General features: G+C 43.7%; 1 protein-coding gene, 1 non-coding gene and 1 pseudogene across 5 annotated transcripts in view; 2 read left to right on the top strand and 1 right to left on the bottom strand.

Moving 5' to 3' along the window:
* The first annotated feature begins 379 nt into the window (after positions 1-379).
* TRNAW-CCA (transfer RNA tryptophan (anticodon CCA)) lies at positions 380-452 on the top strand. Its single transcript has one exon. It is a non-coding gene; the product is annotated as a tRNA-Trp (tRNA).
* Positions 453-6,745: 6,293 nt separating this feature from the next.
* MGST2 (microsomal glutathione S-transferase 2) overlaps positions 6,746-26,337 on the top strand; it is a 36,572-nt gene continuing 16,980 nt past the window's right edge. The window contains exons 1-2 of one of the 4 annotated variants that reach the window (XM_055550337.1): positions 6,746-6,802; positions 12,516-12,615. In XM_055550337.1, coding sequence (XP_055406312.1) covers positions 12,527-12,615 — 89 coding nt within the window. In that variant the 5' untranslated portion in view covers positions 6,746-6,802; positions 12,516-12,526. The other 3 variants (XR_008703485.1, XM_055550336.1, XM_055550338.1) reach the window with 3 other exon arrangements.
* LOC129630268 (ribosomal biogenesis factor-like) lies at positions 11,116-11,505 on the bottom strand (annotated as a pseudogene).

Below are 26,337 nucleotides of genomic sequence, written 5' to 3'. Positions count from 1 at the left end.
TGGCTTCCCCCAGCTTGTTCACTCCCCCAGACCCACTCCAAGAGGCAGTGTGATCATTCCTCCCTAGAAGGCAGTGAGATGGGGCATTTAGACCAGTTCTCAAAGCTCTCTGGGTGTCAGTGTCCTTATCTGTGAACTGAGAGTAATTTACAACTTTGTAGCAGTATTGTGTAAAGCATATGAGGCCATGCCTGCTTAACCAACATGAAATCCTTGCTCAATAATGGATCCTGGGAGAGGCCTAGAAATCTGCATGTTCATATCACCTCAGGTGATGGTAGTGGGTGGTAAGGACCACAGTGTTTGAGACCATGGTTCTCCATCTTGGCTGTGCATTGGAATCATCTGGGGAGCTTTTGAAAACTTCAGGCACAGGACTTCCCTGGTGGTCCAGTGGCTAGGACTCCTGCTTCCAATGCAGGGGGGTCTGGGTTCAATCCCTGGTCTGGGATCTAGATCCCACATGCTGCAACTAAGAGTCTGCATGCCCAACTGAAAGATCCTGCATGCTGCATGAAGACTGAAGATCCCGAGTGCCACAGATAAGACCTGGTGCAGCCATATAAATAAATTATATAGTAAAATATATATAGATATAAAGTTCAGGTGCCCAGGGCAAACCAGAGACCAGTGAAATCAGAATCGTTGTGTGAGGGGAGAGCTAAGGGCCAGTGTTTTTAATGACCCCCAGGTGATTCCAGTGTGCAGCCAAAGTGAAATGCAAAGGCTTTGGGAGCAACAGGGCTGGGTTGTACTGAGCCTGAGCAAGTCACTCACCCCCGAGCCTCAGTTTCTCCATCTGAAAAATGGCAACAAGACATGTGCTTCATTGCTGATTAAGCAGAGCAAGTTAAGAGTAATTAAGACACAGTTCTACACGGGGCCGGGCACCTGCTCAAAACTTCCTTTCTGTTGAGTGGAACTGGGGTCTGGGACGGAGGACATCAGAGCCCCCATCACACTGAGGCCCACACCAGCCATCTGGGCCCAGGGCCCCCTACCTCTTGCTGCTCTGATCCCAGCAAGTTGATGAGCCCAGCTCTGAGCCCACAGGGAGCCTGACTTCTCTCCACGGGGTGCGGCAGGGAGTTTATGCCAACAGCCCTTTTTTAATGTACTTCATTTCAAATACTATTTAGGTTTTTAAGAATTAATAACTACTAAACAAAAGAGGCAAATGAACAATGTTAGTTCCTTCTGTGGCTGTTGTTCAATTGCCAGTATGCAGCACGGATTAAAATTTGGGGTTATAGGTTAAATTTTTCACTTATGGGTTAAAATTTTCTTTAACTTGCGGCCACTTGAGAATAACGCCACTTGCTGTTTTTGCGAGCATGTGTGCCCTTGGGTCCAAACACTCAGTTTACAAATTCCCTTTGGGGACATGAGGGTAGAATGTGCCTGTGTGTTAATATGCATGGGTATATATGAGTCTTTGATTACATGTGTGTGTTAGTGTGTATTTATGAGTATGTGGGTGTGTAGGAGCATGAGTGTCTGTGTGTGTGTGTGAGCGTGAGAAGGGCTGCCTGTGCTGGGGATTGTCTGTGGGAATTTCCAACTCCCCTCCCCAGTCTCTAGATTCTGCGTTACTTTATCCTTTCCCAAGCTCTATGTAAACTTAGGACAACTCAGGTTCAGACCTCCTGTTACTGTCAAAGCTATTTTTGAAGCAATTCAAGTGCTGTTTCCATTCTTCTGGGAAATTATAACAGTATTCTGTGATCATCGCTGCTTTAAACCGAAGCCTTCCCGACAAATAGATCTTGTCTCTTGTGAGTCTACCAGGCCTGAGGGTGTGGACGGGGTGCCAGAGAGACCTCATGGGCATCCTACCACGTGCCAGGTTCTAAGCTATTTGCTTCCTGCACATTATTTCGTTAAGCGGTCTGAGGGACCTGTGTGGTTGGGCCTATTGTTTCCCTTTGAGAAAACAGGCTGGGGAACCGTTAGCAACTCACCAACACCATACAGGGACGTGAGCCTAGATCACTAGCTCAAAGTTTGTGTTCTTTTCACTGTATTACCCTGGAGACTTCCCTGATGGCTCAGAGGGTAAAGCGTCTGTCTGCAATGCAGGAGACCCAGGTTCGATCCCTGGGTCGGGAAGATCCCCTGGAGAAGGCAATGGCAGCCCACTCCAGTACTCTTGCCTGGAGAATCCCATGGGCGGAGGAGCTACAGTCCACAGGGTCACAAAGAGTCGGACACGACTGAGTGACTTCACTTTCACTTTCACCCTGGAGACTGGTCTTTAGTTTCCTCTCCTTTCTGCTCCCCTTTTGTCTCTGTCATTGAGCCTGGATGGGATATCCAGGTGCTGGATATCTGGCAGTTTCTGCCCCAGGCTTGATGTAAGTGATTGTAACCCTCTGCCCGCGCCCTGCCCATCCCAGGGCAAAGGTCTCCTCGACAGGGAAATGCCACCACCCTCTGTAGTTTGGTTTCCACACCCAGGGCCACAGAGCAGTCTCCAGCTTCTGAAGGGGAGAAAATGTTTTGCAGGACAGCCTACAGTTCCCTAGATGTTTGCAAAGTGTAGGTTGGGGCATAACTTCTCAAGTGTGGTTTATCTGAGCTTTGAAGTATTGCCGAGTTGTTAACGTATGTTTTCAATCGGTCAGGACTTTCAGCAAGAGAACGTAATAAACACCAAGCATGTAGAAATCCTTACCTGGGCTGGTTTTCCGTCAGGAGTATTACGGTCCTTGATAATTGTGATCATTCTGTTTCTGGGCATCCGTGGGATGCCGGTATGTTTTCTGTCTCTGCTGCGGGCTTGTTGGTAGCAGAGAAGGCTGGCTCTAATGCCGGCAGGAGCCCACCATGTGCTGTTTTTAAGTACTTTATGAGTGAGTGAATGAGTGAAGTTGCTCAGGTGTGTCCGACTCCTAGCGACCCCACAGACTGTAGCCTACCAGGCTCCTCCGTCCATGGGATTTTCCAGGCAAGAGTACTGGAGTGGGGTGCCATTTCCTTCTCCAAATACTTTATAAATGTTACCTATTAATAAATCAATCCTTAAGGCGGCCCTATCTCATTTAAATTTCCCTTCAGACCTCATTAGCCCATCTTATCGAAGTGAGTTTCAACTCCTGACCGAGGGTGTGTCGTCCCTAAGCGTCTGGGCTGGGAGCCCAGGTGTCGGCTTCTGTGGGGCTGAGACACACCAGCTTTCCCACGGGCGCTGAGCTCCCTCTAAGTGAGTTGAAGCATGGGACAAGGAAGGGGCCTCATCTTTGTTTCATGGGAAGCTGAATCTTTTTTTTTTTTACTTTTTTTACTTTTAATTGCTTCACAATGTTGTGTTGGTTTCTGGCACACAACATGAATCAGTCATAAGTGTACATATATCCCCTCCCTCTTATTCCTCTCTCCCACCCCCTCCACCCCATCCTATCCCTCTAGGTTGTTAAAGAGCACTGGATTGAGCTCCTGGTGTTACACAGCAACTTCCCGCTAGCTGTCTATTTTATACATGGTAATGTACATGTTTTGGCTTCTCTGGTAGCTCTAGATGGTAAAGAATCTGCCTGCCATCCAGGAGACCCAGGTTCAATCCCTGGGTCAGGAAGATCCCCTGGAGGAGGAAATGGCAACCCACTCCAGTTTCTTTGCCTGGAGAATGCCATGGACAGAGGAGCCCGGTGGGCTACAGTCCATGGGGTGGCAGAGAGCAGGACACCACTGAGCGACTGGCATTAACATTATTAATGTGTAGGTTTCAGTGCTACTCTCTCGATTTGTCCCACCCTCTTCTTTCTCCACTGTGTCCAGCAGTCTGTTTCTCTGTGTCTGTGTCTCTCTTCCTACCTTGCAAGTAGGTTTATCAGTACCATCTTTCAAGATTCCATATATATGCATTAATATCCGATATTTATTTTTCTCTTTCTGACTTACTTCACTCTATGTAAAAAGCTCTAGGTTCATCCACCTCACTACAACTAACTCAAATGTGTTCCTTTTTATGGCCGACTAATAGGGAAGCTAAATCTTTAAAGGGCAAAACAAGGGACTTCCCTGGCGGTCCAGTGGCTAAGACTCCATACTCCCAATGCAAGGGGCCTGGGTTCGATCCTTGGTAAACAAACTAGATTGCACAAACTGTAACTAAGAGTCCATATGTGGCAACTTAAGGTCCTGCATGCCACAACTAAGACCCAGTGCAGCCAAATAAATAATAAATTAATATTTAAAACATATTTATAAGAAGAGAATAAAATAGTTGTGTTGACAGAGAGGAGGAGCTGTGATGAACAGGTTCTGCAGAAGAAGCCACCAGTTGTGGGAGGACAGCGCTAGTGGGTGGTGTGGGATGTTGCTCCGGCAATGGAGAGGCCCTGGATTGGCGTGGAGACCGTGTGTGCTGTGTTTACTATATAAAAATATTGACCTACTTTTCCCCTCAAGGGCCCTTTTCCTTCTCAGATTGTATATCCCAGTGGTACAAACTTCCAGTTATAACATAAATAAGTCCTGGGGGATGTAATGGACAGAATGATGACTATAGGTAATAATTCTGTTCTGTATATTTGAAAGTTGCTAAGAAAGTAGACTATCAAAGTTCTCAGCGCAAGAAAAAACTGTAATTATCTGAGGTTGAAGCAGGAGGGAAGGGGGCAGGGAATAATCTTTAGAAAAACAACATAGCCGTTGGATATGCAGAAACTGATTAGAACCAACGAGGCCCAACATGGCAGAAGATTTGACTTCCAGTACAGTAAGTCCCTTGCATGTGAACGAGTTCCATTCTGAGAGTGCATTCATAAGTCCAATTTGTTTGTAAGTCCCACAAAGTTGGTCTAGGTACCTAACACAATCAGTTATATGATACTGCACTGTAATAGGTTTATAATCCTTTTCATAGAAATAATACATTAATCACACAAAAACTAAAGAAAATATTTTAAATCTTATAGTACAAACTCAAAAAGTACAATAGTATAGGACAACAGCTGGCATACAGGGGCTGGCATCGAGTGAACAGGCAAGAAGAGTTACTGACTGGAGGAGGGAGAGGAGGAGGGAGATGGTGGAGCTGAAGGGTCATCAGTAATAGGAGACAGAGGGCGAGCGGCAATTTCATTCACACCTGATGTTGATGGCACAGGCCCTGGTTCCTTGCTGGGTTCAAGGGTATCTACTCTCTTGGGAAAATGATCCAGTGACGTCTGGGTAGTAGCTCTTTTCTCTCATCATAGATGACACAGTAGCAGCAGATTGCTTGCTGAACAGCTGCTGAAACCTTCATGGACTGCTCTACAGTCAGGTCTTGTGCCTCAGAAATTAACAATACCTCCTCAAATAAAAAAATTCTCCTGGCCCTTCCCTGCACCATGAATCTCTTGGGTTCTTCTGCTCCTTCTTCTTCCTCTTGTCTCTCTTCTCTTGGCCTCCAATTTCACTGGGTCTTTATTAGTAAGCTCCATGTTCTCATGTTTGAAAGTTCACAACTTGAAGGTTTGTATGTAGGGGACTCATTATAGACTTTGAGCCTCAATTACATGCTTGTTGTAGTATATTAGCACATGCTAAATGACACACCCCCAGTGCCATGACAGGTCTGAGGCCAACCATGAAAGGCCAAAAATGGGTTCTGACCCAGTTCCTTCAAAATAGTTGGAATAATCCTCTCACTCATTAGCCTATGAAATTACCCAGCCCATGATAACTAATCACTGCGTGTTTCAGGGCCTCTTGTCTTCTGAGATGGCCCACACTTTCACTATGGAGTGTGTTTCTCCCAAAGCCGTTCTCACCTTCTGAAATGGACTGCATACTGACCATGAGATGTCCAAATAAATCCACTTCTTACCTATCATTTTATCTCTCAATGAATTCTTTCTGCAACAAGACACAAAGAACCTGAGCTTCATTGAGTCCTGGGACCAGGTGTGTGAGCCCAGTGAAAAGACAGGGGATTCAAGTCCCAATCTGAGTTGTGCGGTTTCAACATAATGGATGCTAACCTCTGAAACTCCAATACTTTGGCCACCTGATGTGAAGAATGGACTCATTTGAAAAGACCCTGATGCTGGGAAGAGTGAAGGCGGGAAGAGAAGGGGATGACAGAGGATGAGATGGTTGGATGGTATCACTGACTCTATGGACATGAGTTTGAGCAAGCTCCGGGAGTAGGTGATGGACAGGGAAGCCTGGCGTGCTGCAGTCCATGGGGTCGCAAAGAGCCGGACACGACTAAGCAGCTGAACTGAACATAAAGTTTATTATGGAGATAATTTTGCAATATACACATGTATCAAATCTATGTCCTACATCAGAAACTAATACCGCTATATGTCAATTATGACTCAATTAAAAAATTTTAAGGTCAGCATGATCACGGGAGAGTTAGGTGACAGTGGGAGGCAGCCTGGTTCAGGGTTTAGGCCACCTTTGGAAACTGCGCGTGAGTTCAAATCCTGGATCTGTCGTTTACTAGGGAATAAAGTTACAACCAGTTTAAATTACTGTGTAAATTTCAATGGGATTAAATAAAATCTTACACCTCCTCTCTTTTTCCACAGGAGGTGTGAACAATCTTAGGAAGGCCTTTGATCCAGGGTGGGGACTAAGGGGCGCAGAGGTTGAAAGAGAGGGACTGTGAATTGTTTTTGAATTGGCCGAGAAGGTGGTTTGACTCAGGGTTCTGCTGCTGCTGCTTGAGGGCTAAAGGCAGAGGTCTGAGCTCAGGGGACGGGAAACAGGTTTGGGAAGCCGTGCCCGATCCAGGTGAAGATCTTTGCTCTTTGATTGACAGCCTGGACCCGCCTGCCTTCCTGATTCCTCTTCCAGAGCAAAGGTCACGCAGCCAGTTTGAACCTCCTTTTTTTTTTTTTTCCCTTTTCCTTTCTGAGCTCAGATGAACCTATAAGGAAGGTCAGCGTTGCCAAATCGAAAGTCGCTCTTCCCCTAACAGGAACTATTCTGCAAATAGTTCTGTGAACCAGAACATTCCCTGGGAAAGATGGCAGGGAATTCGATATTGCTGGCTGCACTCTCTGTCCTCTCAGCCTGTCAGCAAAGTAAGCGTTCTGAAGTGGGCCGGTGTGTGTGTGTTACAGGGAGCCAGAGGGTTTGGGTTTGTAAGCGTCCTGGTGTGTGTGTGTTACAGGGAGGGGGAGGGTTTGGGTTTATAAGTGTCCTGGTGTGTGTGTGTGTGTGTGTGTGTGTGCGCGTGTGTGTGTGTGCGTGTGTGTGTTACAGTGAGGGGGGAGGGTTTGGGTTTATAAATGTCCTGGTGTGTGTGTGTGTTACAGTGAGGGGGGAGGGTTTGGGTTTATAAATGTCCTGGTGTGTGTGTGTTACAGGGAGGGGGAGGGTTTGGGTTTATAAGTGTCCTGGTGTGTGTGTGTGTGTGTGTGTGTGTGTTACAGTGAGGGGGGAGGGTTTGGGTTTATAAATGTCCTGGTGTGTGTGTGTGTTACAGTGAGGGGGGAGGGTTTGGGTTTATAAATGTCCTGGTGTGTGTGTGTTACAGGGAGGGGGAGGGTTTGGGTTTATAAGTGTCCTGGTGTGTGTGTGTGTGTGTGTGTGTGTGTGTTACAGTGAGGGGGGAGGGTTTGGGTTTATAAATGTCCTGGTGTGTGTGTGTGTTACAGTGAGGGGGAGGGTTTGGGTTTATAAGTGTCCTGGTGTGTGTGTGTTACAGTGAGGGGGGAGGGTTTAGGTTTGTAAGCGTCCTGGTGTGTGTGTGTGTGTTACAGGGAGGGGGGAGGGTTTGGGTTTGTAAGTGTCCTGGTGTGTGTGTGTGTGTGTGTGTGTGTGTTACAGGGAGTGGGGAGGGTTTGGGTTTGTAAGCGTCCTGGTGTGTGTGTGTGTGTGTGTGTGTGTGTTACAGGCAGGGGGGAGGGTTTGGGTTTGTAAGCTTCCTAGTGTGTGTTTGTGTGTATGTGTATGTGCTACAGGGAGGGGAGAGGGTTTGGGGTTTGTAAGTGTCCTGGTGTGTGTGTGTGTGTGTGTGTGTGTGTGTGTGTTAGAGGGAGTGGGGAGGGTTTGCGGTTTGTACTCACTTCCTGGTGGCCTGTGGGCTCTGCAGAGCACTCAGGGTCATCAGGAGACAGGCAGAGATTTAGAAAATTCTAGGGGTTAGTTCTCCCTAAGTTCTCCCTATGGGGCCGTGGTGGGCCCTCCAAGCCCAGAGAGTCTGCATCATCTGTGGTTACAACCCACAGCCCTCTTTGACTGAACCTGGGCCAAATGGGCTCTAAATATTAATTAGGAGTGTTCCAAAGGGAACATTGTACCTTGCTTGCAAATCATGGCTGTGATTTCTTGAACCCTGTGTTTCCTAAATAAGCTGCCTAGGGCAGGTATGATTATCAGGTACAAAAAATAAAAAAGTTCCTGCAAAAATATAAGCTTCAGATTAAGCAATTCATTCTAAATTTTAAAGCGCCTTCCCATTAGGATTATTCAGTATCCTGATCGCCTGGTTGAATAGAGGCTTTTTCTCTTCTGGGGTCACTTTTGCTCAATTCCTATTATTTTAGGAGCATGCTTCCTTGGCATGCAAATTGGGGGAAAGTGTCTGAATCTTGGCCGAGCGAGACTTCTTTATCAAGTGCACGTTTGTTAATTTCCCCCAGTGTGCTTGTACCAGGAAATGGGGCGGAGCTGTGGGCTGCTCCGCCCTGGGCACCGGAGGCACGTGGGTTTAGGACATAGTCCAGCCTGCACACACACTCAACGGAAAAACTTGCCAGCAAGTCTGTTTTTGTGAATTTACGAAAACATTATACCTAAGACGCAGTTTGTGGTTTGGTTAACCTCTTTTCTACAGTAAAGTAGAATGCTCATTGCCAACTAAGCATCACTTAGGTCTGAAGCTCCCTGTGCTGACCCTCTGGTTCACATAGAGCCACCCACACATAGGCACTGTCTACCCCGCGCGTGCCCAGGTCCCGGCCCTGAAGGGGGCGCAGGGGCAGGTCCATGGGTGTCCCCAGGCTGACTCAGCCTCTGCCTTCCCCACAGAGGGGCTCTGTTTGCTGGTGGGTGCCAGGGACAGTGTGAATTGCAGTATGAAGTTCAGGCAGCTGGCTGGGAAGAGGACACTGGGCCAGTGGTGGTTGGTGGTGGACTGTGAATGTTTAATAATGGTGGACAAGTGGTGAGGGGTGGGAGAGAGAAAAAGGAGGAAGGGAGAGAGGGAGTTGGCATGAAGAACCAGAACTCGTTGCTTAGCAGAAGTCTGGTGTTTATGGAGATGGGATACCACTGTGCTGTAGTAGAAGCAGCGGAAGGCTTGAAAACAGGCAGACTCACATCATCTGGTCCAGCCACTTACCAGCTGGGTGCCCTTGGCCAGGAAATCCTGTCCTTCAGTGTCTTCAGGAAACAGGACTAGACAGGACACTGGTAGGGAGTGCCCACCAGGGTGCTTGGCCCAGAGTTGGCACTCAGCGTGGTTGTTTCCTTGGCTGCTTCCCCACAGAAGGAGTTTCTGCTGGATTGAGAGGCAGCAGAAGGAGTCCGGCTGTGGCCGGCAGTGCAGGATGAGAGCTCTTGATTTACTTTCCTCAGCACACGGGAGAGAGCGAGGGAAGGGAAAAGACAGTCAAAGCCAAAGGAGCTCATTTTCAGTAGCTTTTAATCAACTCATGGAAAGGGGAAGAAATGGAGGCGCTCCAGAAAAGGGGGTGAAATAGCCTTTTCACCCTTGTTATGTTGCTCAGTGACAGCCTTGGTCTCTGAAGGCCCTGACATGAGACCCCTGGGACTGGAGCTGGTGCAACGGGGTCCTCCTTCCTGAGGATGGGCGGGGTTTTTCGACCCCATGGACTGTAACCTGCCAGGCTCCTCTATCCATGGGATTCTCCAGGCAAGAACATTGGAGTGGGTTGCCATGCTCTCCTCCAGGGGATCTTCCCAACCTAGGGATCGACTTCAGGTGTCCCACATTGCAGGCAGATTCTTTACCTTCTGAGCCATAGGGAAGCAATTGCTGATATATAAATCTAGAAGCACACTTCTTTCTTTGTTTCCATTTTACACGTGGAAACAAAGAGCCTTGACTCCTGTTTTCTCTGAGGCTGTGGACTGAGTTAAAAGCACCAGTAATAAGGTCCAGGATGGCCAAGTCTCAGTTTTCTCCTCCATAGATAGATATCCAGCTGATGCCATGAGCCATTGGTCTCTCCAGATTTATGATGCCTTCACAAGGCTTAGCCCAGAGTCGAAAACCATTAATGCCCAATCCCGCTTTATTTTTACTCTGCTGTCCTAGACTTCAGTGATATGACTACAGTCTGAAGGAGAAAGATGCCAGTCCTAAGTGTCGACACGCTTAGATGTTCAGCTATAGCTTTAAAATCCTGATCAACCCTTTATTTGCAGGGTTGTCAGGACTTAGAAGCTATAGGGTTATTCTGAGGGGAATGAAGGCGAAGGGGAATGGCCAGCTGTGAGAGCCTTACTTGACCAGGTCCAATACTTACTGAAACACATGGTCCCTAAGACTGTCACACAGTGAGACACGGAAGTTGCACACTTGGTGTGGAAAAGGAAATTATTTTTAGAACATTAGCAGGTAGGAAAGGGATATTGAGGTACTGAAGTAAGGGAGGCCAGTGTAGTGTTGGAGAAAACTAATGAGAAACTGAAATAATCTCGAGGAAATAATCTGAAGAGAAAAAAGAGACCCCAGAAGTCAGTTCAGGGGTAAAAAGAGAGAGAGAGAGGACAAGAGGTGAGAACTGTTGACAAGGAGGAAGTGTAGGTCTAAAGGAAAGAGGGTTACAGAACTGATCATCAGAGGCAGGTGATTCCAGGCATTAGGGCTTGATAATCTAATGCATTTTCCATGCAGCAAATGAAGGATGAGAAAAATCATAATTATTTCACAATAGGGAAACTGAGTCATATAAGAAACCATCATCCTCAAGTTTTCTTGTGACCCCCCTCACCTTCCACCTTCCTCATCTCCAGGCAATTACTGATCTGCTTTATGTCACTGCAAATTCATTTGCATTCCTGAGAATTTTATACAAATAATCTTATACAATAGTACCTTTTTTTGAGCGGGCGGGGTCTTGCCTCTTTCATTCAGCATAATTTTTTTGGTATAAAACATTTAAACATTCATTTGGGGGAATTTGATGCATTACCAGCGTATTACACTTGCGCCATCAAACTTGTAGCTTCATCGACATTAACTGGTTTGTTTTCATGACCTTGCTGAGGAATCAGCTGTTTCTGCAGAGGTTCAGGAGAAAGGCCCTTTGAGACGTGTGTGGAACTTCCTTTTGTATATCCACAAAAGCTTTATTCACTCTGTTAACTTTTTCATCATTCACAGTGTTTATCTCCTTAAGATCAGTGGTAACTAGTTTTGCTTTATCTTTAACCTGAAAGCTTTTTTGGTTGACCATGTGGAATACATGCCTGGACTTCTGCTCTCTTAGTTTGTCCTTGGCCACTCAGATTCTCGTGCAGCTGCTCAAGCTCCACGTGATGCCATCTGCATGTGCTTCATTCTGTGTAACTGTTCTGAGATTCACCCATGTTGTTTTGTTTATTACTAGTTCATTATTTTTTATTGTTGAGTGGTATCTTATTGTATGGATACACCACAAATTGTTTATCCACTCACTTGTTGATAGACATTTATGTTAGGGTTCTCCAGAGAAACAGAACCAACAGGATACACATACACACTCTCACACATCTGTTTTAAAAGATTGGCTCTTATAACAATTGGATCTGGAAAGTCTGAAATTTGCAGGGTCTGTTGCAAGACTGGATATTGCAACAAGAATTGGTGTTGCTGGGACTTCTCTGGTGGTCCAGTAGTTAAGAATCTGTGCTCCAATGCAGGGGACATGGGTTTGATCCCTGGTCGAGGAATTAAGATCCCACATATCACATGGTGTGGCAGAAAAAAAAGAACTGATATTGCAGCCTTGGTCCAAAGGAAGGCAAAATTCTCTTCCACTGTGGGGGACCTCAAGCTTTTTCCTTAGGGCCTTCAACTGAATGGGTAAGGCCCATGCACAATAGGCAGGAAAATTTGCTTTATTCAAAGTCTACTGATGTAAATGTTCATCACCTCTGAAAAATTATCTTCACAGCAGTATCTGGACTGGTGTTGACCAAACAACTGGGCACCGTGGTTAGCCTTGTTGACATATAAAGTTAATCGTCAGCAAGTTGTTCCTGATTTTTAGCTATTACAAATAAAGCTGTTGTGAACATTTGTGTACAGGTGTTTCTATGATTTCATTTCTCTTGGGAAAATGTCGAGTCATGGACTGACTGAATCATATGGTCAATATATGTCCAACTAAAAAATTCCAAATGGTTTTCCAAGGTGGTTGTACCATTTTACATTGCCGCCAGTAATGTATGAGAATTTCAGTTGCTTTTGCATCCTCATCTGTCTGTCTTTTTCAGTTGGTACGATCTGACTTTTTAAATTTTAGACATTTTAGATACATACATTTAGGTATGTAGTGCATTTTACTAATGAATAATGATGTGCCACATTTTTAACGTTCATTCCTTTTTACTTGCAGGTTATTTTGCTATGCAGGTAGGAAAGGCGAGATCGAAATACAAAGTTACACCCCCATCAGTCTCTGGGTCGCCAGATTTTGAGAGAATATTTCGTGCACAGTGAGTAATGCTTTTCCCTTCTGGAATGTGGACCTGCCACATACACACAATTCCTAATTAGGGGAAAGATGCGCAGAGACGATATGCCGTTAGAACAAGCTACTCCTTACGGCCAAGACCCTTCTCAGGATCCTTGAGGCTTGAAGTAGTCAGTGCATGGGGTTTCCACCCACCCATAGTACAAATTCAGAGGATCCATTCATAGACAAGGCTGGAATCTTGGAGGAGGGACTGCTGTATGTCTCTAAACCTGGCAGTTTGGTCCAAGAGCCTGGAGGGGTCCCCCTGAGAGTTCAGTAGCCTCCTGTTGGATTACTTATGCTGTCCACTTGCCATCTAAAATCTTTATCTCTTCTTATCCACTTTGAAGCAGAGGCAAGTCAGTATTATCCTCTGCCAATGGACCATTTCCTAAACCTAGAAACCTGTAATAATAAGGAGGCTATTTCATTGTATTCATAGTGTTTTTTTAAAACATCATCTTTTGCTCCTTATATTTTCAGATCCACACAGAATGTTCCACCATGACTCTGCCTGATGCAAGATGCCAGGTCTCCCTTTATATTTAATTCCCCCAACCAAGTGCTTTTAAAACCGTTACACATATCACCACTTATGCATTGCATGGCCCTTTTGTTAATACCTTGGGAATTTTCATCTTTGTTCATAAGTGAGGATGGACTATAATTTTTCTTTTTTTTTTTGGTATGGTCCTTGCTCATTTGGATATCAAGATTATACTAGTCTCACAGAATGAATGAGAGAATTATTTTCTTAAAGAATTTGAATAGGATTGGAAGCATGTATTCCTTCAAAGTTGTTAGAATTTGCCTGTAAAATGATCTAGACCTAATTTTTTGTGTGTGTGAAAAAAAATTTAAACTATGAGATTTGATTTGTATAATGATAATGGAATCATTGAGGCTTTTTATTGTGTCTTGAATCAGTTTGGGTCAGACTTGGCCCTTGAGCTGACAACATTGGTCTCTTGTCCATCAAATTGCCCCAGCGAGGATGGTACACACTATTCCCTAGGCTTAAAAGTATGATGAATACCACTGGTAGTATAAGAGGTGCATAGACATGCTTACATTTTTTTTAATGTGGTAAGAATGTGTAACATGAGCTCTACCCTGTTAGCAAAATGTTGAGTATATAGTACGTTACTGTTGACTAGAGGTACAATGGTGTACAACTCTAGATTTCTAGAGTTATTAATTTAACATGGCTGAAATTTTATACCCAAAGTATGATTTTAAATAACATCGAACCACATGATAAGGAAGTCATTTCCATTACCTTTGAATCTTTATATCAAGTGGAGAGTACGGATTTGGTGCTGATATGTCCCACATCCCCAAAATAATATTTATTTTTTTTTTTAGCAAGGTAATACATGTTTGTAGTCTAAAGATAAAGTGAGGTTACAAACCTTATAACAAGAAATAATTCTCCTTACCCCCAATCCATGCTCAGAGATAGCCATTAGCACTCCTTTTTTCTTTCTTTCTTTCTTTCTTTTTTTTTTTTTACTACTTTTGGTATTTATTTCCATATTTCTGAATACTATGTGTTCACTGCTATTTATTGACTCAGAAATTTTAGACATTATCAATTGACTTCCTTTTATGGAAGAAAAAATTTCATGCTCCTCTGATTCTTCCTTTCCTTACCTCATCCTTCCTGTAAAGTTATATCACTCCATCGAGTTAAATCAATAGCCAATGTTTATGTTATTGTGATTAAGTAAATAATGTTCAAAGCTGAATCAAGTAGTTTACTATGATTACCTTTCCTTCTTGTGTAGCTTTTTGTTTATCTGGGGTTAATATTTGCCTCTTTATTTGCTTGCTTAGTTTCATCTTCATATCTTTAGCAGAGCTGAAAATACTCTAATACATTTAAATACATTTAAGTAAGGAAAAAGTAAGAGAGTTCCAGAAAAACATCTATTTCTGCTTTATTGACTATGCCAAAGCCTTTGACTGTGTGGATCACAATCAACTGTGGAAAATTCTGAAAGAGATGGGAATACCAGACCACCTGACCTGCCTCTTGAGAAATCTGTATGCAGGTCAGGAAGCAACAGTTAGAACTGGACATGGAACAGCAGACTGGTTCCAAACAGGAAAAGGAGTACGTCAAGGCTGTATATTGTCACCCTGCTTATTTAACTTATATGCAGAGTACATCATGAGAAACGCTGGACTGGAAGAAACACAAGCTGGAATCAAGATTGCAGGGAGAAATATCAATAACCTCAGATATGCAGATGACACCACCCTTATGGCAGAAAGTGAAGAGGAACTAAAAAGCCTCTTAATGAAAGTGAAAGTGGAGAGTGAAAAGGTTGGCTTAAAGCTCAACATTCAGAAAACAAAGATCATGGCATCCGGTCCCATCACTTCATGGGAAATAGATGGGGAAACAGTGGAAACAGTGTCAGACTTTATTTTTCTGGGCTCCAAAATCACTATAGATGGTGACTGCAAGCCATGAAATTAAAAGACGCTTACTCCTTGGAAGGAAAGTTATGACCAATCTAGATAGCATATTCAAAAGCAGAGACATTACTTTGCCAACAAAGGTCTGTCTAGTCAAGGCTATGGTTTTTCCTGTGGTCATGTATGGATGTGAGAGTTGGACTGTGAAGAAGGCTGAGTGCCAAAGAATTGATGCTTTTGAACTGTGGTGTTGGAGAAGACTCTTGAGAGTCCCTTGGACTGCAAGGAGATCCAACCAGTCCATTCTGAAGGAGATCAGCCCTGGGATTTCTTTGGAAAGAATGATGCTAAAGCTGAAACTCCAGTACTTTGGCCACCTCATGCGAAGAGTTGACACATTGGAAAAGACTCTGATGCTGGGAGGGATTGGGGGCAAGATGACAAGGGGACGACAGAGGGTGAGATGGCTGGATGGCATCACTGACTCGATGGACGTGAGTCTGAGTGAACTCCGGGAGTTGGTGATGGACAGGGAGGCCTGGCGGGCTGCAATTCATGGGGTCGCAAAGAGTCAGACATGACTGAGCGACTGATCTGATCTGAAGTAAGCTAGTAATACCTTGGAGTGTTTTTTTTTTTTTTTTTTTTTAAGTCATTTGTGCTTGAATTTGTGCTTGGAGTCATTTCTGCTTGGATCTTCCATTTTTCGGCTCCAATCTGGAGGTTACACTTTAGGTCTGTTACATAGCTGTCATCCCAGGATTTTCTGTCATTGTCCTAGGAACTTCCCTTGTACTCTACTGATGTGGGGGCTTCCCAGGTGGTGCTAGTGGTAAAGAACCCGCCTGGCAATGCAAGAGACGTAAGAGACACTGGCTCTGTCCCTGGGTTGGGAAGATCCTCTGGAGGAGGGCATGGCAACCCACTCTAGTGTTCTTGCCTGGAGAATCCCACGGACACAAGACCCTGGCGGGCTACAGTCCGTAGAGTCGCAAAGAGTCAGACACGACTAAAGTGACTTAGCACACCCACTACTGATTTGGATCCCCCGTTTCCTGGATTTCCTATTAGGCTATTTATTTTTTATTTCTCATTTTGGTGGAGTATACCCTTTAGGCACTTTCTGAGAGAAGGGAAATGGTAGGTCTTGACATTTCTGAATATGCTTTTATTCTGCCTCATAGTTGATTGATGACTTTGTTAGGCATATATTTCTATGTTAAAAACTCTTACCTTAAAAAAAAATCCTTACCCTCAGAATTTCAAAAACCTTGTTTCACTGTTATCTGATTTCCACTGATGTTGTTGAGGTGCTCTGTGCTGTTCTGATCCTTTGTTTGGAAACTGTAGAAGCTTGAGGGCCTTGGCCTGATCCCTGTCCTGAGAGCTTATGGTGCTATGCTGACTCAGCCAGAGGTATTTTTCTTCACAGTTAGTTGCTCAGTCATGTCTGACTCTTTGTGACCCCATGGACTGTAGCCCTCAAGGCTCCTCTGTCCGTGGAATTCTCCAGGCAAGAATACTGGAGTGGGTTGCCATTCCCTTCTCCAGAGGATCTTCCAGAACCAGGGATTGAACCCCAGTCTCCCGTGTTGCAGGCAGATAATTTACCACCTGAGCCCTAGAGGAGACTCTTTGTAGTCTGAAAACTCATGCCCTTCTGTTCTTGAATATTCTTTAATATTATTTACCCCTAAATTTTGTCGTCGTCTTTTCCCGTTCTTTCATTCTTAAAATATGTATAAGTTGTAAATTGACCTCCTGGACTGTTCCTTTAGTTTTCTTTCATCTTGAGTTTGTCATCTTCTTGTGCTTTTATTCTTTCTGGGAATATCTTGAACTTCCAACTCTTAATTGATTTAAAAAAAATTCAGATATGAATTTAATTCTTAAGAATTAATTTTCATCCTTTGACCTTTAGTTCTTGTTGTTATTGCAGTTATATCATTCCTTTCTTGTTTCATAGATGCAGTTTATTCTCTTATATCTGAGGATTTTAATGATATTGTTTAAAAAATTTTTCCTTTATCATTACTGTTTCTTCCAAGTTCCTTCTTATTTGTCTATTTTGACTTTTGTCTTTAATTTTTATTTGTTATTCACTCATTAAGTATCTTTCAAACACCTCTATGTATTAGGTACTGTTTTAGTAGCTTGGGATATGATACTCAGACAAAGACCCTTGCCCTTTTGAAGTTTACCTTATAGCCAAGGAAGACAGAAAATAAACAATAAAGAGATAGTAACTTAAGAAAAGAATATGTTGCGCAAGAGAGTGGTTAAGTGTTAAGAAATACAAGAAAAAGCCTCACATGGGCACATGGGTGTGGGTTGCTGGGGTGGGTTGCAATTTGAATAGGGTGGACAGTGTAGACCCGACTGATAAGGTGGGGCTTGAGCAAAGACTTAAGCACATGAAGGAGTTAGCCGCGTTAACATGTAGGGAAGATGCTTTTGAGACAGAAGAAATAGCCAATGCAAAGCCTCTAAGTGGGAATGTGTCTGGTGGGTTAGCAAGGAAGTTAGTGTGGCTGAGAGAGGGAGGCAGCAGAGAGTGGTCAGCGGGAAAGCCAGAGAGGTGGCGGATGGCCAGGCCAGGCATCCACGGAAGGCCAGTGCTAGGACTTTGGCTTTTTTAAGTGAAATGGAAAGTCACTGAAGGGTTTTAAGCAGAAGACTAACTTATATTTTAAAAGGGTCTCTTTGTTTTGCCAAGACTATCTTGGGCATTGGTAGACGCAGGAAATTCAGTTAGGAAGCCACTGCAAAGATTCAGGCAAAGGGTGACAGTGACTTGAATCAGGAAGATAGAGTAGAGATGATGAGATATGACAGACGCTGGGTATATTTTGAGGGTAGAGCCAATAGGATTTCCTGAAATAACAAACATGGAGTATGAGAAGAGTCAAGAACAGCTTTCAGAGTTTTGGCCTGAGCATCCTAAAGGATGGACTTGTGATGAACTAAGAGAAAGGGGGCTGCAGGAGGAGCAGTTTTGGGGGGAACACCAGATGAGACTTAACGCGGCAGCCACAGAGAGGCGTTAGACATAACGCTCTACTAAGCTGTATGGGTCATTTTTTATTGCATCATAAACTGGCTAATACATTGTTGCTTACACATCCAAGCAGACATAGAGAGTAGATAGTTGGACATACCAATCTGCATTGTAGCAGAGAGCTGGAAATACAAATTCAGGAGTCATTGGCACATGAAGATGATTTCAAGTCAGGACACTGGATGACATCTTTAAGGGAGTGGGTGTAGGTAATGAAGAGGAGAGGACCAAGGACTGAACCTGGTGTCCTCTGGCCTGATGAGGCCAAGAAAACAAGGGTCCAGCCAAGTGATCTAAGCAAAAGAGATCCTAGAGGCCTTACTCAAATGTCAGGTCATTCTTGATTGGCTGTCTATGCAATTCAGTTCACTTGGGAGTGAGCTGGAGGCTCTGTGTGCATGGGCAGAGCTTACTGAGTGTGCAGCTTCACTAAAGGGTGATGGGTCACGAGGCAGCTTTCTTCTTGGGGGGAATCCCAGATGTCAGTTTCTGTAGGTCATCTTTATGGGACCATTTATTTTCTCTTAGGAAGAAAACCCTTAACCTTCCTGTGGGGTAGGAGGGACTAAGGGGTGACGGGGGAGGGTGGGTATAATCGGCCTGCCTGCTAGCAGTCTGACAGTGTGGCTGGTGAAGGAAGGACACTTCTTCCATGGTACAGTATATGAATTTGCACCGTGATCAACACAGAGCTTCATCCCCACCTTCTGCTGTTCCTGGGAACGCCCAGAGAATCCCTGGTTCAGTTTCTCCAGGCAATAATCTTCCCGAATCCTGCAAAAGATTAAGGGCAAGAGGAGAAGGGGACAACAGAGGATGAGATGGTTGGATGGCATCAGTGACTCAATGGACGTGAGTTTGAGCAAACTCTGGGAGATGGTGGAGGACAGGGAAGCCTGGTGTGCTGCAGTCCATGCGGTCGCAAAGAGTCAGATGCAACTTAGCAACTGAACAACAAATCCTGTGATGGAGCAGTGGGGGTGGGTCTCAGGTGGAGGGGAACTGAAGCCCACCTTCTATAGTCTTTCAGCCAGTTCTTCTGTTTCGGCCTTTGACCTCCAAGGGACGTGGGCCCCACTTCCTGAGCCTCTGGGATCCTGGGACAAGGATTGTCTCAGTCCTCATTGGTTCTTTCTCCTGCAGGCTCTTAGTTTACTTTCTACACTGGCCCACTCAGCTGCTCTTCCCCTCATGCTGGTTTTCCTTCAGAAATGTGCTTCCATCTTTCTTCCACTGCTGTGTTTGCTCCCATGCTCCCTATTCTTGAAGATTTTATATCTGTTTTTTGATTCCTTAATTGGCATGTTAGTGAGGTTTCAGGAGGGAGAAGAAATAAACATGGGTTCAGTCTGCCATTTTAGCAGGAAGTCCTCATGACGTGTTCCTGACCCCTTCTGGACAGCCATTTCCCCCACTCAGCAGAAAAAGCGTCTCATGCTCAGTCAGTCAGTTCAGTCACTCGGTCGTGTCCAACTCTTTGCAACCCCATGGACTGCAGCATGCCAGGCTTCCCTGTCCATCACCAACTCCCAGAACCTACTCAAACTCATGTCAATCATGTTGGTGATGCCATCCAACCATCTCATCCTCTGTCATCCCCTTCTCCTCCCACCTTCAATCTTTCCCAGCATAGGGTCTTTTCCAGTGAGTTGGTTTTTCGCATCAAGTGGCCAAATTATTGGAGTTTCAGCTTTAGCATCAGTCCTTCCAATGAATATTCAGGACTGATTTCCTTTAGGATTGACTGGCTGGATCTCCTTGCAGTCTAAGGGACTCTCAAGGGTCTTCTCCAACACCACAGTTCAAAAGCATCAATTCTTCAGTGCTCAGCTTTCTTTATAGTCCAACTCTCACATCCATACATGACTACTGGAAAGACCATAGCTTTGACTAGATGGACCTTTGTTGGCAAAGCAATGTCTCTGCTTCTTAATCTGCTGCCTAGGTTGGTCATAGCTTTTCTTCCAAGGAGCAAGCGTCTTTTAATTTCATGGCTGCAGTCACCATCTGCAGTCATTTTGGAGCCCAAAAAACAAAGTCTGCCACTGTTTCCCCATCTATTTCCCATGAAGTGATGGGCCCGGGTGCCATGATCTTTGTTTTCTGAATGTTGAGCTTTAAGCCAACCTTTTCACTCTCCACTTTCACGTTCATCAAGAGGCTCTTTAGTTCTTTGCTTTCTGCCATAAGGGTGGTATCATCTGAATATCTGAGGTTATCGATATTTCTCCTGGTGATCTTGATTCCAGGTTGTGCTTCATCCAGCCTGGCATTTCGCATGATGTACTCTGCATATAAGTTAAATACACAGGGTGACAATATACAGCCTTGATGTACTGCTTTCTCTATTTGGAACCAGTCTGTTGTTCCACATCCAGTTCTAACTGTTGCTTCTTGACCTGCATACAGATTTCTCAGGAGGCAGGTCAGGTGGTCTGGTATTCCCATCTCTTTCAGAATTTCCCACAGTTTGTTGTGATGCACACAGTCAAAAGCTTTGGCATAGTCAATAAAGCAGAAATAGATGTTTTTCTGGAACTCTCTTGCTTTTTCCATGATCCAATGGATGTTGGCAATTTGATCTCTGGTTCCTTTGCCTTTTCTAAATCCAGCTTGAACATCTGAAAGTTCACAGTTCACGTATTGTTGAAGCCTGGCTTGGAGAATTTTGAGCATGCTTTGCTAGCATGTGAGATGAGTGCAATTATGCAGTAGTCTGAATATTCTTTGGCATTGCCTTTCTTTGGGATTGGAATGAAAACTGACCTTTTCCAGTCCTGTGGCCACTGCTGAGTTTTCCAGATTTGCTGGCATATTGAGTGCAGCACTTTCACAGCATCATCTTTCAGGATTTGAAATAGCTCAACTGGAATTTCATCACCTCCACTAGCTTTGTTTGTAGTGATGCTTCCTAAGGCCCACTTGACTTTGCATTCCAGGATGTCTGGCTGTAGGTGAGTGATCACACCACTGTGGTTATCTGGGTCATGAAGATCTTTTTTGTACACTTCTTCTGTGTATTTTGGCAATCCACTCCAGCACTCTTGCCAGGAAAATCCCATGGACAGAGGAGCCTGATAGACTACAGTCCATGGGGTTGCAAAGAGTCGGACATGACTGAGTGACTTCACTTTCACTTTCACTTTCTGTGTATTTTTGCCACCTCTTCTTAATATCTTCTGCTTCTGTTAGGTCCATGCCATTTCCATCCTTTATTGTGGTTATCTTTGCATGAAATGTTCCCTTGGTATCTCTCATTTTCTTGAAGAGATCCCCAGTCTTTCCCATTCTACTATTTTCCTCTGTTTCTTTGCACTGATTGCTGAGGAAGGCTTTCTTATCTCTCCTTGCAATTCTTTGGAACTCTGCATTCAGATGCTTATATCTTTCCTTTTCTCCTTTGCCTTTAGCTTCTCTTCCTTTCTCAGCTATTTGTAAGGTCTCATCAGACAACTATTTTGCCTTTTTGCATTTCTTCTTCTTGGGGATGGTCTTGATCGCTGCCTCCTGTACAATGTTACAAACCTCCATCCATAGTTCTTTAGGCACTCTGTCTATCAGATCTAATCCCTTGAATCTATTTATCACTTCCACTGTATAATCGTAAGGGGTTTGATTTAGGTCATACCTGAATGGTCTAGTGGTTTTCCCTACTTTCTTCAATTTGTCTGAATTTTGCAATAAGGAGTTCATGATCTGAGCCACAGTGAGCTCGTGGTCTTGTTTTTGCTGACTGTATATAGCTTCTCCATCTTTGGTTGCAAAGAATATAATCAATCTGATTTGGGGATTGACCATCTGGTGATGTCCATGTGTAGAGTCTTCTCTTGTGTTGTGTCTTCTCTTGTGCGAAGAAGATGTTTGCTATGACCAGTGCATTCTCTTGGCAAAACTCTGTTAGCCTCTGACCTGCTTCGTTTTGTACTCCAAGGCCAAATTTTCCTGTTACTCCAGGAAGCTCTTGACTTCCTACTTTTGCATTCCAGTCCCCTATAATGAAGTGGATATCTTTTTGGGTGTTAGTTCTAGAAGGCCTTGTAGGTCTTCATAGACCTACCTTCATAGACCTTCATAGCTGAACATAGGTGTTCAGCTTCAGCTTCTTTGGCATTACTCGTTGAGGCCTAGACTTGGATTACTGTGATATTGAATGGTTTGCCTTGGACACGGATAGAGATCATCCTGTCATTTTTGAGACTGCATCCAAGTACTGCATTTTGGACTCTTTTGTTGACTCTGATGGCTACTCCATTTCTTCGAAGGGATTCTTGCCTACTACTACAGTGGTAGATATAATGGTCATCTGAGTTAAATTCACCCATTCCAGTCCATTTTAGTTCACTGATTCCTAAAATGTCAATGTTCACTCTTGCCGTCTCCTGTTTGACTACTTCCAATTTGCCTTGATTCATGGACCTAACATTCCAGGTTCCTATGGAGTATTGCTCTTTATAGCATCAGACTTTACTTTCATCACTCGTCACATCCACAACTGGGTGTTGTTTTTGCTTTGGTTCTGTCTCTTCATTCTTTCTGGAGTTATTTTTCCACTCTTCTCCAGTAGCATATTGGGTACCTACCAACCTGGGGAGTTCATCTTTCAGTGTCATATCTTTTTGCCTTTTCATACTGTTCATGGGGTTCTCAATCAGTTAACAGCATCTGATGAGAATCTGACAACTTTTAATTTTCATACAATTACTTATTATTTCATACTTAATTTGTTTTATACTTATCTTTTATTTAGAAAGTGGTATTCTTACATCACTATCACAAATGGGAACAATTTCATTTTTTCCTCATTGGTTTGAGTAAAAAAGTTGAGAAGTATGGCAGAAACCAACATATTGTAAAGCAGCTTTCCTTCAATTAAAAATAAATAAATTTTAAAAAGTTGATTCATAGAAAAATAACGAGTATAGTAGTGGTTTAGTCGCTAAGTTGTGTCCAGTTCTTGCGACCCTGTGGACTGTAGCCCACCAGGCGCCTCTGTCCATGGGATTCTCCAGGCAAGAATACTGGAGTGGGTTGCCATTTCCTTCTCCAGGGGATCTTCCCAACCCAGGGATCAAACCCAGGTCTCCTGCATCGCAGCCAGTCTCTTGCATTACAGGTGGATTCTTTACCAACTGAGCCACCAGGGACGCTGGTAAGAGAATATGGATAGGCTAAATTTTTGACAGTAATATATTAATGTTTGAATTTTGGGAGATACTATTTATAAAATGATCACAGGAGGAAATTCTGCATCTTCCCACTTTGTCTTTCATGACCTGAGAACTTCCTGTTGGGGTTAGATTTTCAGCAGGTTAAATTCTTGGGCCACTTCTGGTTCTATGTTTGTTCACACAGTTTTCACAAATTTGACTTTCTTTCAGGTTATTTCTCTCTTCTTCCTTTTCTGTGTCTGTACTACTCTTGTCCTAGAAATAAAAGCTGGACACCATTTCCAGATATTTCTCTTAAGTTGCTGTTTATAAAATAAGTATCCAAATTCAGTTTCCTTGTCAGAAGTGTTTTGTTTGATTAATCATTGCAGCACAGAGAGGGGTTAAAAAATAATCATGGCAAATAGAAGGGGAAAAAGTGGAAGCAGTGGTAGATTTTATTTTGTTGGGCTCCCAATCACTGCAGACAGTGACTGCAGCCATGAAATTAAAAGATGCTTGCTCCTTGGAAGGAAAGTTATGACAGACCTAAACAGCATATTTAAAAGTAGAAACATCACTTTGCCAACAAAGGTCCATCTAGTCAAAGCTGTGGTTTTTCCAGTAGTCATGTATGGATGTGAGAGTTGGACCATAAAGAAGGCTGAGTGCTGAAGAACTGATGCTTTTGAATTGGGTGCTGGAGAAGACTCTGGAGAGTCTCTTGGACTGCAAGGAGATCAAATCAGTCAGTCATAAAGGAGATCAACCCTGAATATTCATTGCAAGGAATGATGCTTAAGCTCCAATACTTTGGCTGCCTGATGCTGGGAAAGATTGTAGGTAAAAGGAGAAGGGGGCGGCAGAGGATGCCATGGGTAGGTAGTATCACTGACTCAATGGATATGAATTTGGGCACACTCGGGGAGGTACTGAAGGACAGGGAACCTGGCATGCTGCAGTCCTTGGGGTTGCAAAGCATTGGACATGACTTAGCGACTAAACAGCAACAAAAAATAATAGATAATATTAGAGTGAGGATGGGAGATTTGGAGCCATGAAATACCATTATGGGCACAGTAATGCATTGCGGTCCATGGGTTCGCAAAGAGTGGGACATGACCAGGTGACTAAACAACAACAACAGATAGCTGCCCTGGGCTCTCTTGGAAGGGTGAATGAGATTGGTCTTACTCCCTTCCCTGAATTTCTTCTTGGATATTTCAGAGCAGTAGCCCAGTTCTTGCCTTAGGTTCTAAGGTTTAGGATGAACTTGGCCAGATAAGAGTAGTCTCATTGCTAGTGAAGCCATTTCAGCTTTTATCTGAGGTGGTTAGGGCAGAAGCCTCTTGGGTAACCAGTTCATTCCCAAGCCTACTTGGCTACCTGCTCTCTTTATCAGGGCAGTCTCCCTTGAGCTCTGCAAATCCCCACGAGGGCATGCATGTTCTTTTCTGGTGCTTCTGGACAAAAGCACTGGAGTCCCTTCAGTCTCCCTTGAAGGTCTCATGGGCTCGTCAATAACAGAAATGCTGCCTTTCTCCCACTCTTCCTCTTGCTGCTTTGCCTTAAGTGTAGCCAAGAAGAATTATGACTAAGTCTTTCTTTGAGTGGAACTTGACAACATCTCATAGCAACTACTTCATGGTTCCTCTGACCACCCCTGAAGTGCCTGTTTCCTGTCCGAGGGTCACCTCAGATTGAATATTTGTCAAGTAGAGATGATTATTATGGAGCCAGTTTACCCAAGTCACTAGACCAGTTACTAACCCCTTCTCTAGAGACCCCCTTCATTTCCTCTTCCCTTCCTCGAGGGAGGGCATTCGGGGTGACTCTAGAGTTTTGCAGCCTTTTGTCAGAATACATTCTTTGAAATTGTGAAAATAGCAACTATAATTTCACCGAGGGCCATTTATTCATGTTATTGCCAAGCTTAGAAAAGTCTTTCTAGTCTAATTTGAGCACCTTGATCCCTTTAGATTAAAGGCTTTTCTAAATCTAAAAAGTAGATCCAAATAATAAATTAATCTTGTAATTTAAATATATTTTCTCTGATTCTATCCTCACTGGAAGAGAAGAACAGCTGCTGATGACCTCATTCTTTTTCATACACTCGAGGATCATTATTAAATGTCTTTCATCTTCTATATTTTGAAGCTAGGTGCACAAATTCAGCTTTTTTTCAATCATTAAAAAATTTGGTTGTTCTCTTTAGACCGAAAAAATTTTCATATTGTTTCTAAACCTGGAGCCTAAGAACGTATGTAGTATTCCAGCAATGATTCCATCAGTTCTGCATAAGGCAGAAGAATTACCTCTTATTTCCATCTTATATATACCACTATTTGCCTAAATGCTGAATTATTCAGTTCCTATTCCCAGATTAACTGGCCATAAGATAAGAGTAAACCCAATCATCATGAACCTGAGAATTCTTTAGAAATATTATTCTTTTCATACTCTGTTACAGTTCTCTCTCTCTCTCTTTTTTTTTTTTTTTGCCATTTCTTGTAGTCACTTTGAATTCTAAACCTGAAATTTAAAAATTAAAATTATTGATTATAATGCTTGTCTAAAAACCATGGGAAAAAGGAAAATCACAAAATAGTAATTTTTCAAATATTCTGTAACAATAAGATTTTAGTAATGAGTCAGCTCTTTGGTAGGAATGACAAAAATGATACATAATAGGCAATAAACACACTTCCATCCTCCTTAGAAGTGTACTGATCTTAGACATTAGCTGAAAGCACAAGCTGTACTTATCCACTGAGTTATAAAGGGCTCGAGATCTCCGAGATGAGAGAATGACTACATGAGGAGCTTTTCAAACTCCATCCTCCTCTAAAGCCTACCTGTATTTGTCACCAGGGGCCACGGTAAAACAAAATGCCGCAGTCTGGGTGGCTTCAGTAACAGGTATTTATTTTTTACAGTGATGGAGGCTGCAAGTCTAAGATTGAGGTTCTGGCTGCTTCTGTTTCTGCTGAGAGCTTTCTTCTCTTGGCTTGATGTGTCCTCACATGGCCTTTCTTTATTAGAGAGAGAGAGCGAGAGGGAGAGAGTCTGCTGG

Source organism: Bubalus kerabau, chromosome 16 (assembly GCF_029407905.1).
Source record: "Bubalus kerabau isolate K-KA32 ecotype Philippines breed swamp buffalo chromosome 16, PCC_UOA_SB_1v2, whole genome shotgun sequence".
NCBI lineage: Eukaryota > Metazoa > Chordata > Mammalia > Artiodactyla > Bovidae > Bubalus > Bubalus kerabau.
The sequence above is the reverse complement of the archived record's forward strand: the minus strand, read 5'-3'. Positions and strand labels throughout refer to the sequence as shown.